We start from the raw sequence: 12,794 nt of genomic DNA, 5'->3' as shown, positions 1-12,794 counted from the left end.
TTAAAAAAAAAAAATCTAAGCCGAGCCAGATTTAGTGGCCACACCTGTGACCTCGGCTCTCTGGGGGACCGAGGGAGGCATCAGCCCAGCTGGGGGCCTCTCAGTGATTCACCAAAGTGCTGTCTCAAAATTCTAAAATTTAAAAAGGCCTTGGATGGAGCTGATTGCACAGGCCCTGGTTCAATTCCTAGCACAGAAAAACAAATCCTACACCTGAGAAGGGGCTAACAGGGGCACCAAAACGGTGAAAGACCGCACTGGAAGTGGGCCTGGCCCCGCCCTCCAGGGACTGCATGGACGGAGCTGCTGCCCCGCCCTGGGCTGTGGCAGGGACCTCAGGCTGCTTCCCACACTCAGACAAAAGTAATGGAAAGGACAGAAAGGCCCTCCCTCCCCAGGGCTGGCCTGGGCCCCAAGGGCTCTGTATAAAGCATGGCTCTGTCTCCTGGTGATGGTGGGCACAACCCTCGTGGTGATGGTGCCAGGAACAGATTTCCAAGCGAGTCTGGATGCCAGCCAGGGAAAACTGGGTGAAGACCCGCTCTTTGGAAGGTTCGCCCAGTGTGTGTGGGTGGGGGGGTTGGGAGAAGCAGGAAAAGGGGTCATGAGTGGGCAGGGGAGCATGGTGGGTTGTTTACGCTCGGAAACAAAACAAGGGGGGTAGGTGTGGCACATGGCTGTAACCCCAGCAGTAGGAAGCCTGAGGCAGGAGGATCACCAGGAGTTCAAAACCAGCCTTGAACATGAGTTTAAGGCCAGCCTGAATTACATAGCGAAAACTTTATCTCAATACAAACTCTATCTCAGGCCGGGGAAATTGCTCAGTAGAATAAGTGCTTGCCTGGCAAGCACAAGGTTCTGAGTTCAACCCCCAGTACTGAAAAAATAGAAAAACAAAACTATTTCAATCAATCAATCCATCCATCCATCCATCCATACATACATACACCAACCAACCAACTGAGGTTGCCACTGCCAAGGGTGTGTCCTGAGGTCCCAGAGGCCAGTGCTCCCCAAGGATGGACTTACAATGCAGAGGCCTGGGCCACATGCGGGATCTGGGGCCCTGTAGCAGCTGGGAACCCATATCCTGCAAGCCCACAGGGCCCAAACTGGAGTGGGATGTCGTGGGGGACTGCACCCCTTACTCTCCCCAGGCAATGCTCCCTGTGGGCCCACTGACCTCCTGAGCTCCCAGAGCCCAGGGCTGGGGTGACTCACCAGCCCGCTGCCCAGGATATAGAAGTCGTCACCAGAGAAGATGGTGCCCGGGTAGGACGAGAAGACCATCTTGTTGCCCGGAGCCAGGGGGTAGTCCTCTGTGGGAACAGCAGTGGGCGCTGTCAGGGAGGCCCAGCGACCCCTGCACCTTGCCTGGTAGGACTTGGGTTTGAGGCTGGAGGGCCCCCCACTCCCAACTGGGTTCCCTCTCCGTTAGCAGGGCAAGCCCTGGGTTCCAGCCCCAGCCCCGCAAAATAAAACAAAGGCATAAAGTGGCGGAGTGAACCTAATGCAAACAACCACTTAATGTATCTACAGGTTCCTCTCCTGTAACAAACCTGCCAGGAAGACGTCACAGTAGCACCCACCCACTGTATCTGGAAAGCCAGGCTTTTTTTTTTTTTTTTTTTTTTTGGAGCCAGGGATTAAACTCAGACCCTTGGCTTGCCAGGGAAGCACTTATTCTACTGAGCCATCTCCCCGGCCCCCTCTGGGCCTTTTCTTAAACACAGGAGCCATGTGTTAAAGCACCATGTGTTGTCATAGTACATCCTTTAATCCCAGCCCTCTGGGAGGCCCAGGAGGGACGGCTGGGAGTTCAAGTCCAGCCTGGACAACTTAGTGACTTAGTGAGAACCTGACACAAAATAAAAAGATAAAAAACAGCTGGGGATGTAGCTCAGTGGAAATGCCCTACATTTAATTCCCAGGTGGTGGGATACATACAGAAAAAACATCCAAAAAAATCCAGATGGAGCCAAACTGAGCTGGCCCCGCGCAATTTCCTGAGGAGGGGCGGCGCTGCCCTTGCCCCAGGGCCCTTTCCCACAGTCAGCCTGCTCACTTTATTCACATAATGAAGCAAGTTACAGTGGAAAATCCAAGGAAGCCTGTTCTTTATGCTAATTGGGATCGAAGCCAGGGCCTTCACACTGAGCCACTTAACCTGCCCTATTTATTTAGAGACGGTCTTCCTAAATTGGCAAATTGCCCAGGAGTGGGATTAAACTTGTGATTCTCCTGACTCAGCCTCACAAACAGCTGGGATTACAGGTATGCCACCAAATACAACATGTTTATAGGTAAAATGTAAGAGGACTCCCATGTAGCTCAGTGGCTGAAGACCTGTTTAGCATAAGGGATTCAATTTGTAGCACTTGGAGCACACTACAGACCTCTCTGTCTCTGTCTGTCTCTTCTGGGACACTCTGTCTCTGTCTCTGTGTCTGTCTGTCTGTCTGTCTGTCTGTCTGTCTGTCTGTCTCTCTCTCTCTCACACACACACACACACACACACACACACACACACACACACAGAGCACCCAGCAAACAGGCTGGAGCCACAACTGCACAAAGGAAGGGACAGATGCCAGGTACCCATGGAGGAGGCCAGGCACAAGGGAGCTTGGGCCACAGGAGTCGGGTCCTGTCCATCCCTCCAGGCTGAGAGCTGGGGCCCTGCTCAGGCAGAGTGCACCAGGTCCCCAGCCGATGCTGCGCACAGTCAGGCTGCGCATTCAGTGTGTCTAGCTCCTGCTCAGATGTTACCCCAGGGGCAGGCTAGGCTGGAAATTCACAGCCACTGGGCTGTCTCCAAAGCACCTCTGCTGTGACAACCTCCTGTCCCCACCCCAGGCACAAGGTGAGAGACTTCTCTAGTCCAAGCCTGAGTCAGAGAACCTCGGGTCACAGGAGCGAAGCACTGGGAAATTTACCTGATGTCAGCCAAGTTCTTTAAAATAGCACCGCCAACATGTCCCCCCACAAGCAGGGAATGAGGGCAGCCCCTTCCCACTGTCTTGCTGCCTCTCGTACCACCACATTTTCAAGTTTGGCCAAGCTGTGCGACGTGACACACACCCATAACCCCAGCACTCATGAGGCGGGAGGATCAACATGAGTTTAAGGCCAGTCTGGACTACTACCAAGACCCTGTCTCAAAAACTCAAAAACAAAATCTGGATAAGAAAGAGACTCTGCAAATTTTTGGTAGCAGAGCCTCTGGAGTTGACATGGGTCTGGGGCTGGAGCCCAAGGTTGACCAATGTGGGGACTTGGGCCTGAGCTGCTACTTGTCACTTCACGCAGGAGGAAAAGTGCTCACGCATCCCTTACAGCTCCTGCTGTCTGCAACATGGCCGTCACCCTTCCTGTACTGGCATCCACAGCATCTGCAATGGGACTTCGAGACGCCCGTCACGCAGAGTGGGCTCTACCCCTCCCCCCAGGGTCCAGGCCAGCCACTTGCCTTGCTTTGGGTGTCAGAAGGCGGCGCCAGTTTCATCCAGGTCTCCGTAGGCCCTCCCCTCCCTGCCAGATACCACACGAGCCAGCTTGGGCTCACCTGCTGGGCTTCTGAACTGATAGTCAAACTCCAGATACAGGAGGGAGGCCCTCCTGATCAGCTAGCTCCCCCCAGGGGACAAGGGACACTGGTGAGCCCAGCCCTAGTCAGCCACAGTGGCCCAGAGAAACAAACCACCAGCTGACCCCTGACACAAGAGCTAGATGGTAATTGGTTTAAATTTTGGGGTTCCTGGTTATAAAGCGATGACTAACTGGAACTTATAAATTTTTAAAAGGTGGGGAGGAAACACACAGCAAAACCAAAACAAGCTGAGCACAGAAGCACATGCCGGGGCCGGGGAGATGGCTCAGTGGAATAAGCCCTTGCCTGGCAAGCGCAAGGGCCTGAGTTCAATCCCTGGTTCCACCAAAAAAAAAAAAAGAAAAGAGAAGAAGCACATGCTGTGACCTCAGAAACTCCGGAGGCTAAGGCATGAGGTTCCCAAATTGAAGCCAAGAGAGACCTTATCTCAAAGCATTAGGAGCTATGGAAGTGTCGCCCAGTGGCAGAGCACCGAGCTAGCGTGGACCAGGTCTGGGATCCACCGCTAGCACCCCTCCCCTGAATGATAAACTGTGGGCACAGCTCTTGAGTGACCCGTGCCCCAAGGGCAGGGACAGGGGCCGCTTGCACACACACAGGCGCACCTCGCCCACCCACCTCGGGGGCCCTTCCGGAACTGCAGCTGGTACTTCTTGAGGACACGCAGCATGTACTGGTAGGCGTTCCACGTGTTATGTGCCACCAGCAGGTCCTGCTGGCCAGGCAGGAGTTTGATGAGGGCAGAGCAGGAGCCGGAGCCCAGGGTCGCCCTGGTCTTGGTCTTGTTCAAAGCTGGCTCTAGGTCCTCCAGGTCGCCCGAGATCTGCAGCAGTCTGGGGAGGCCGGGCACGGCAGGTCACCAGGCCTGCTGCTCTGCACCTGGTTCACAGCTGGGGCTCAGCAGGGCCGCAGACAGGCACAGGCCACAGGCCATGAAGCAGCAAGGGGTGGGGCAGTGAGCAGGTGGCACTTACAGGAACCCCAGAGGCTTGATGGAGAACCTCCCAGTGGGGAAGCTCAAGCGGCCCTCGTAGCTGTCCTCTAGGCCCTTCAGCTGCAGGAGGGTCAGCCTCACCTGGGAGGGACAGACGGAGGGTCACAATGTACCCTGAAGGCAGGGGCCTGGCCCAGGCACCAAGCAGGCCCAGTGCACCCGCTGGGCTCCAGCCAGCCTACAGTCCTGCTTTTAGTGGACAGCAGCAAGGTTCTGCCTGCTGCCACCCCCAAGTCACCCCTGCGGAAGAGCCGGGTTCAAAAGCTGCTTCCTACTTGAAGCCTCACAGCCCACCCAGGCTGGAGCCCGCTCCCTATTCTGAGGTCAGGTGCTAGCACGCTGCCTCGGGTGCAGGGCTCCTGTAGCCCACCAATCCCTGTTGTCACTATTCTGTCTCCACACCCTGTAACTGTGAGCACCATCGCCGTGCCCTGCATAGGCCATTGGCCTCTGCTAGGCATTCACCAGGCTCTTAGCAAGATGGACAGTGAATGGAAGAAAATGTAGATGGGTGGATGGAAAAACAGGTGGGCAGATGTGTGGTGGATGAATGAGTGGAGGGAGTGGAAAGGATGGGTGGAAGGATGGAAGCATGGCATGGTAGACGGGTAAATGCGTGCAAAGTGGATGTGTGCGTGGGCAGGCGGGTGGAGGAGGGATGGGTGGGCGGACGGCTGCTCTAGGGAGGGTGTAGGTAGGGATACAGACAGTGAAATGGTCTCACATGGGAGAAAGGTACCAACAGGGCCCAAGGTAGGTGGATGTGCATTCAGGCACCCACCGCCTAAACGGCACTAAACTGTCCCGGTAACTCAGCCCTTGAGGTTTGTAAGGAATCTATAAATTAACTGACCTGTTCGCTCAGGACCAAGCCCATGGTCCAAGAGCAAAGTGCCTGACCCAGGCTCTGTTGGCTGTGGCCAGAGAGCCGCTCACCCAAGAAAAGGGAGGCGCAGTGCTCTAGGCCAGGACATTTTTGGCATCTTGGTCAAAGCCCCACATGCACGCCAATCACCGCCCCACCGTCCCGCGGTGCGCAGGTACACAGAGCCCCCAGCACTAAGTGTGCCCCTAGCCCTTCTTTGACAGGACGTGGTGGGCAGGCTACAGTCAGGCCGACAGAGGAGCGGGGCGGGGGCGGGCCCACCTGGTGCCAGTAGGGAGAGTCCTGCTGCCGCTCCATCTCCTGCTGCATCCACTCCAGGTTGGCCTCCAGAAAGCCCTTGAGCCTCTCACAGTAGCCCACCTCGTACTCGAAAGGGCCACAGTAGTTCACCATGGTGTTCATCCAGTGCATGTAGATGAGCTGCAGCGCGAGGGCAGAGCACAGGCTCACTGTCCCCTCCCTGGCAGCCCCCATGCTCCCTCCCCCCGTAGCCCCTCCAAGGTGCCCTCCTCTGGCCGCCTTGCCTACACCGCCCTGTCCTGGTTCCAGGGACCCAGTCTATCTGTGTTTTACCAGGTGGACAATGAATGTGTTTTCTAGTTTTTTTTTCATTTGTGTATTTGGTACAGGGTCTCACTATGCAGATTGGACTTGTGGTGATTCTCCTGTTTTCAGCCTCCCCAGTGCTGAGATTACAGGTGTGCACCATTGTGCCCAGAGTCTGTCGCCGGCTCAACGCATGATGGGGGATTGAATTCTGGTCGCTGTGTTTGCCAAAGCAGGCACTTGGTCGGCTGAGCTATCTTGCTGGCCCTTCTAGTTTTGCTGTCTTTTTGTTTTTTGAGATGGGATCTCTCTGTAGCTCAGGCCGACCTAGAACTTGCCATCCTCCTACTTCAGCCGATGCCGAGCTGGATACTATCTGACTTTGTGTGGGAGGTTCAATAACTCCAGGCCTCCAATCCTAATGCAAGTGGGTTTCCGGGTTCCTCTTCCCCTACCTCTGCTGAGCTAAGATCCTAGTTCTCTTACCCCGCCTATTTCCCATAAGTCTCCTGCTATGCCCAGGAGGTGGGACTTCCTGTCATAGCCCGGTTGCCTAGTTACTCACGCCTTTTTTACCCGCCGACGTCATTTCCCTATGCTTCCACTATATATACCCAGCACCACCCCTGAATAAACGAGACTTGATCAGAATCCTGTCTTGTCTCCATTTCTCGCGTCTTCTGTCCTTTGTCCCCTCAATTCCCTGCTCCTCTCCCAGGTGACCTTCGTTGACTGACCCACTGGCTCGGGGCAACTTTGACAAATATTGTGACCATTCTTGCAGAGGTCCAAATCAAGTAAAGCAAAATGTGTTGTTTTAAGATTCGTACATACATTAAATCACAGGAATAAGAGCCAGGCATGGTGATGCACGCCTGTCATCCCAGCAGGCAGGAGGCCAAGCCAGGAGGGTCACAAGTTTGAACCCAGACTAAACTCTGCATAATGAAACCCTGTCTCAAAAAAGCAAAATAAAATCAAACAACCTTCCCAGGGAACTGCTTGGCAGGGATAGAAACAGCTGTGTCCCAGCTGCCCACACTTGGCCTCACCTCCTCCGACACGGAGGCCTCCACCACACCAGCTGCGTAGGCCTGCAGGCTGTCATTGTAGTTGCCACTGGTGCCCAGCTCCAGGAAGGCCCACCTGGGGACAGGAGGGACGCAATCAGTGCAGGACCCACAGCAAGCTGCCATCAACACTGTTCAGCTCCTGTTCTGTCACCTGTGATTGCAAGCTGTCCTCGTGCACCTGTTGGGCTAAGTCCTGCAAGGAGGAGCTGCTGGGTGAGAGAGCACAAGTGCTTCTATTTTAGTTCCTATTTACAGCAGTAGGAAATTGAATGCAGAAATACTATACCACTGGGCTGCAGTATATTCTCAGTCCTTTTTCTTTTGAAACCAGGTCTCACCAAGTTACTTAGGTGGATTCGAACTTGGGCTCCTCTTGCCTCAGTCCCCCCAGGAGCTGAGATTACAGGTGTGCATCATGGTGCGTGGCTTTTCCAGCAGCACCCTGGTGATACCGGTGCGGGCAGGCCTGCAGCTGTAATAGTGAATGGGCTGGCTCTGCAAAGAACAAACTCCTGTTTTTCTCTTTTTATTTTGAGGGGCGTGCACGTGTGTGTGTGTCCCCTGAACCCAGGGCCTCAGGTACATCGAGCAAGCACTCTAAGACTGGGCTGCAACCCAGCACCTACTCCCTCATTTAAAAGGATTCCTGGCTGAGGTGGGAGGATCACAAGCTCCAGGCCAGTCTGCGATACAGAGGGAGACCCTGCCTCAAAGACAACAAACAAACCAACACAAAAAGATCCCTATGGATATATATAGAAAAAAAAAAAAATATATATATATATATATAGTTTTTTTGGGGGGGTGTTACAGGGCCTCACTAGATAGCTCGGACTCATAGTGATCCTCCTGCTTTCAGCCTTCCCAGCACTGGGATTACAAGCATGTGCCACCACACCCGGACTCTGGGGCTGGTTCAGCCACCCTGGGGGCATGTGGTGCCAGGGAATGAACCATGGTCCCTGCAATAAGCTATCTCACTGGCACCTTTATGGATATATTCTGTAGAGCTCAAAATCAAGTAGAGCAAAACAATATGTTGTTTTTAGATTCAAGATGCCTGCAGTTAAAATCAAGGGAACCACGAGCCAGGGGTGGTGAGGCACACCTGTCGTCACGGCCCTCACGAGGCTCACCTCATGATGGGGTAGCTGCACATTCAAACAAGAGAAAACTGTTGGTTGTTTTGTTTGTCTGCCACCCAGGGCTTTTGTGCATAACTACATCCCGAGTCCTTTTAGATTTTGCCATAGGCATCTCCAAAAGTCACTAAATTGCCAAAGTAGGATTCACGGGGCTCGGGAGACGGCTCAGTGGACTAAGCGCTTCCCTGGCAAGTGCAAGGGCCTGAGTTCAATCCCTGGTTCTGGGGAAAAAAAAAAAAAAAAAAAAAAAAAAGTAGGCTTCCCTTTCAACCCTTCTGCCTCAGCCTTGCAGAGTGCTGGCTAGACTGCGCTGGCATGCACCACCAAGCCTGCTTAAGAAACATTTTTAAAGACAATTACACCACATACATATAGAAACAATGTGTGGAACACATAGAAACAATATAACAAACACATGAAAAAACAGTGTCTCAAACGCACAAAAATAATGCAGCAAGCATATTAGCAACAAAGACAGGAGTTTGAAACAGAAGACCGGAACTCTACCCCTTCCAGAAATGCCTTGCTTGCCCCTGGCTATGCACCCTGTCTACTACCTTGTTTTTCTACTATATTAGTATCAGCTAAGTGACTTTGCCTAGAATTCTGTAAGTTGTCTGTAGCTTGACCCAAGGGGACCCCCCCAGTACAAGCCACTTGTTCAGACCCTTGATGCCCGCAGGGGCTCTCCTTCAATAAAACCTCCTACTCTCAGGGGGCCAGGGAGATAGCTCAGTAGAATAAATGACTGCCTGGCAAGCCCAAGGGCTTTGCCTCAGTTCAATCCCCAGTTCTGAAAAAAAAACCCTTCCTACTCTGAATCTCTTTGCCTTCAATTCTGCTCCAATTCTTCAGTGTCCTAAGACAGGCACCTCTAAGAGGGCAAGTTACTTCCCTGTAACAGAATGAGCTGTGTGAGTTGTATAAGGGTCTCTTACAGGGACACAATGCTTATCAAAGAAAACTACGAATCATGAACTTCGACATAATGACGTAATCATGGGTAATAAGAGAAAACAAGCAAGGAAATAAAGACTCAAAATTTCAAGGATGACCAGATGTGGTGGGGCAGGCCTATGATCCCAGCTACTGGGGAGGCTGAGGCACAAGGATTTCGAACACGAGGCCAGCCTGGACAACTTAAAAGCTTGTCTCAAAAATAAATAAATAAATAAATAAATAAATAAATAAATAAAATCCTTGTGGCTTCCTCTAAACTGAGCAGAAAGGAGAAGCATAAATGAAAAGTGATGATTTCTGCCACCCATGTCCCGCCCCTGCAGACACAGCACCACACATAAGGAGCGTAAGGATGCTGTCATCCCTTACTCCCCCCCTTCCAGCCTTACTCGGGGAGCAGCAGTGTGATTCAGGACACACGCACTTTGCCTGAGTCCTCAGAAACAGGCGTGGTGGCATTGCGCGCCCAGCACTCAGGAGGCTGAGGCAGGAGCATCACCATGACTTTGAGGCTGCCCTGGACTACATAGCAAGATCCTGTCTCAAGAAAAAGAACCCAAAAGGTGGCATCTGCCCGGCCACGAATTTGCTTGGAAGGAGGTAGGTGGAGAGGGTCCTCTAATCGCGTTTACTTAGCTCTGGGCTAGCAGCTGCCCCTGAGAGAGCCCTGCACCGGGGTCTGAATATGGACATGGGATGCTAAACCCAAATCCGCCTCCTGCCACACTGCCTGTCTTTAGCCACAGCTGCCCACCTGTGAACAGGAAGACTGAGACCTTTGCAGCGGCCACTAACCCTAACCCTAACCCTAACCCTAACCCTCAATCGGCTGTCCTGATTGAGAAAAACTCTAACCCACACCCCTGGCAAACAAACAAACCCCTATAACCCAGGTGTGGTGGTGCACCCCTGTAACTCCGGCCCTCTCGGAGGCTAAGGCAGAAGGATCATACGTTCAAGCTCAGCCCGGGCAACTTAGTGACTTAGCAAGATCCTCTCTCAAAATAAAAAGGGCAGAGATATAGTTTAGTGTGAAGGCTCTGGGTTAAACCACCAGAAGGGGGAAAAAAAAAAAAAAACAACAACCATAGAGTTTCCATAACTTGATGTCCTTGTAAATGACTGCTCTTTATTCAGAGATTATGTCATTTCTGCCTGTTTGCTCCTCAAATTACTCACCATAGGAGATAAATGTGGTCAATACAGTTTTCAGCTTTGGCTGCTGGCTGCACTGCATCTCTTTCCCTAACAACCTCTGCAATCCCAAAATCCACAGGCCACACTGATTTGACATCAGGGGCACCTAATGGCTCTCAGCCAACTAGAGGGTCCCATTGTGGAGCCTCATGAGAAAGGACATGTTTGAAAACATGGAGGCTGAGGCAGGAAGATCTCAAATTTAAGCCTGGAAGCCAGGAGGGTTTGAGGGGAAGAAGAAGCCTGGAAGAGCCCTGGATTTACCTCAGGCCTCAGTTTCCCCAACTGTCAAGTGGGGACAAGGGACACCTGCTCCTTCCTTCTTTCCTTCCTTCAGTGGTGTTTTCCAGGGTCCTACTGAACTTCTGTGGCCCTTTCCTCCTCACTGGGAGGTGAAGAAACAGGCTCAGAGAAGCAGAAGGGTGCATCCAAGGTCATACAGCAGTTAGTTAACCCACAGTGAAGGTTTCTCCACTCCCATGGTTCCCATGGCCTGGGGGAGGGAAGTGTGCTGCGCACACACACACCCCTAGCATCCAGGAATTGAGAGGTCTGGCCTCTTGGTTCTGCAGACAGAGCCAAAACCATGTGTGAGTCAGCAAAGAACAGCTCACCAGATCCCAGAGTCCTGCCACCAGCCACAAGCTCTGAGGGGTTTTTTTTTTGTTTTTTTTTTTTTTTTCTGGCAGTACTCTGAACCCAGGGCTTTCACACTGAACTAATTCCTAATTCCCAGCCCTCTTGTGATGTTGAGACACGGTCTTGGTAAGTCGCTAAATTGCCCAGTCTGAGCTTGAACTTGTGATCCTCCTGCCTCAGCCTCCCAGAGGGCTGGAGTTACAGCCATGTGCCACCAAGCCCTGCCACCAGCCACAGACATGAACCCACTCTGGCTGCCTCTCCTTGGAACCATTCCCAGATTACGCCTACCTGGTTTACATCTGCAGCAGCCTGTGAGAGCCGCCAAAACGGGGGTCTCCTCAAAATCCCAACCTCTGCAGGAATCAATCAGTGCATGCCAGCACCCTGCCCCAGCACTGGGGACAGTGTCACCTGAACCCTGAGATGTGCCCAGGAAGGGGTGGAAGACTCGCAAGGTCCCCACTTGTCTCACAGGGGAGAAACCCATAAGCTGCTCAAGCTGGGGTGCTTAAGGCTAAGCACTAGGCTTGCACGGCTTTAAGGGGCTTCACCCAACCACCCAGGCCCAGCACATCTTCAGGATTTGGGCTGCAGATGGTGCAGTGGGCAGCCAGATGGGCAGAGGACTGAGGTGAGAGACGCGTGGGGTGACAGCCTGGGTCATGCCAGGCTGTGATCCGCAGTCAAGGTGAGGACTTCCCCCTGGACCAGGGCAGCAGAAGACAAGGAGGAGCAGGGCATCGCGGTGCCTGAGTGGACCAGGGCTCCTCTGCTTCGCGATCCCTGGTAACAGCTTGGCACCCGCTGTCCTGATTCTGCACGGAGACGGGGCTCTGGCTATCGCCGTCAGCCACGCAGGTGTGATCTTGCCGCCCAGAGAGCTGGCCCCACGCAGCGGCCACGGGACAAGGGCCGGCCTCGTGGGGCTGGTGCCTGATACCCTGTGGGTACGGATCCCGATGCGGCACGGTGGCTGCGGGCAGGGGCACTGCTTTTATGAGGACAGAACTGTCCCACCACGGAACAAGGAAGAGGCACCAGGCAGGCAGGCAGGCAGGCAGGCGCGCTGCCTCAGCCTTCGGGCCAGGTCCGGGCCCACAGCCGCAGGCTCCGGGAGCATGCGACCTCTAGGGGCGGCGGCCTGTCGCCGGCCACAGCGCCCAGGGAGGCCCTGCGCGCGCGGGCTGCAGCCCAGCTCACCCGGTCTCGTGGATGGCGTTGGTGAGGTTGGCCCAGGCCACCGCCTCGGGGTGGCGACCCTCCACCAGGCGCAGCTGGCCCGACGCGGCGTCCAGGAGCACGGAGCGGCAAGCGGGTGGCCCCGGCCCGTCGCGCGCCCCGCCGTTGCCCGGGGCCGGGATGGCGCCCGCCAGGCCGCTCAGGAGCAGCCCGACCAGGAAGGCAAGAGCCTGGGCCAGGGACCTGTTCGTGGGCACCGCCATGACCGCGCCTGCCGAGGCCTCTGCCCAGGCCGGGTAGGCGGGGCCAGGGCGGGACAGGGGCGGAGCCAGGGAGCGCTTCCGGGGTGGGCGGGGCCTGGACGCCGTCGCGGGCGGGGCGCGTCTTAAAGGGCCCGCCTAAGACAATTTGCGGAACCGGGGATTGAACTGAGATTCTTGCGTTTGCCAGTCAAGCGCTTATCCTACTGAGCCATCTCCCAGGCCCCTTCCTAAGACAATCTTGTTTCCCTCCCTTCCCCTCACGCTTTTTATTTCGCACATCACATCTCAAGAGGACTTGA

General features: G+C 54.2%; 1 protein-coding gene across 1 annotated transcript in view; it reads right to left on the bottom strand.

Annotated features, from left to right (window-relative positions):
• Plbd2 (phospholipase B domain containing 2) overlaps positions 1–12,521 on the bottom strand; it is a 17,788-nt gene extending 5,267 nt beyond the window's left edge. The window contains exons 1-6 of the mRNA XM_004635942.2: positions 12,254–12,521; positions 7,089–7,182; positions 5,752–5,910; positions 4,585–4,685; positions 4,229–4,443; positions 1,222–1,319 (exon numbers count right to left, since the gene is read on the bottom strand). Of these exons, the coding sequence (XP_004635999.1) occupies positions 1,222–1,319; positions 4,229–4,443; positions 4,585–4,685; positions 5,752–5,910; positions 7,089–7,182; positions 12,254–12,495 (909 nt within the window). The 5' untranslated portion in view covers positions 12,496–12,521. The remainder of the gene's footprint in view (positions 1–1,221; positions 1,320–4,228; positions 4,444–4,584; positions 4,686–5,751; positions 5,911–7,088; positions 7,183–12,253) is intronic.
• Between the last annotated feature and the right edge of the window lie 273 nt (positions 12,522–12,794).

The sequence above is a fragment of the Octodon degus genome, unplaced genomic scaffold (assembly GCF_000260255.1).
Source record: "Octodon degus isolate 3935 unplaced genomic scaffold, OctDeg1.0 scaffold00076, whole genome shotgun sequence".
NCBI lineage: Eukaryota > Metazoa > Chordata > Mammalia > Rodentia > Octodontidae > Octodon > Octodon degus.
This window is presented reverse-complemented; position numbering and strand designations above follow the sequence as displayed.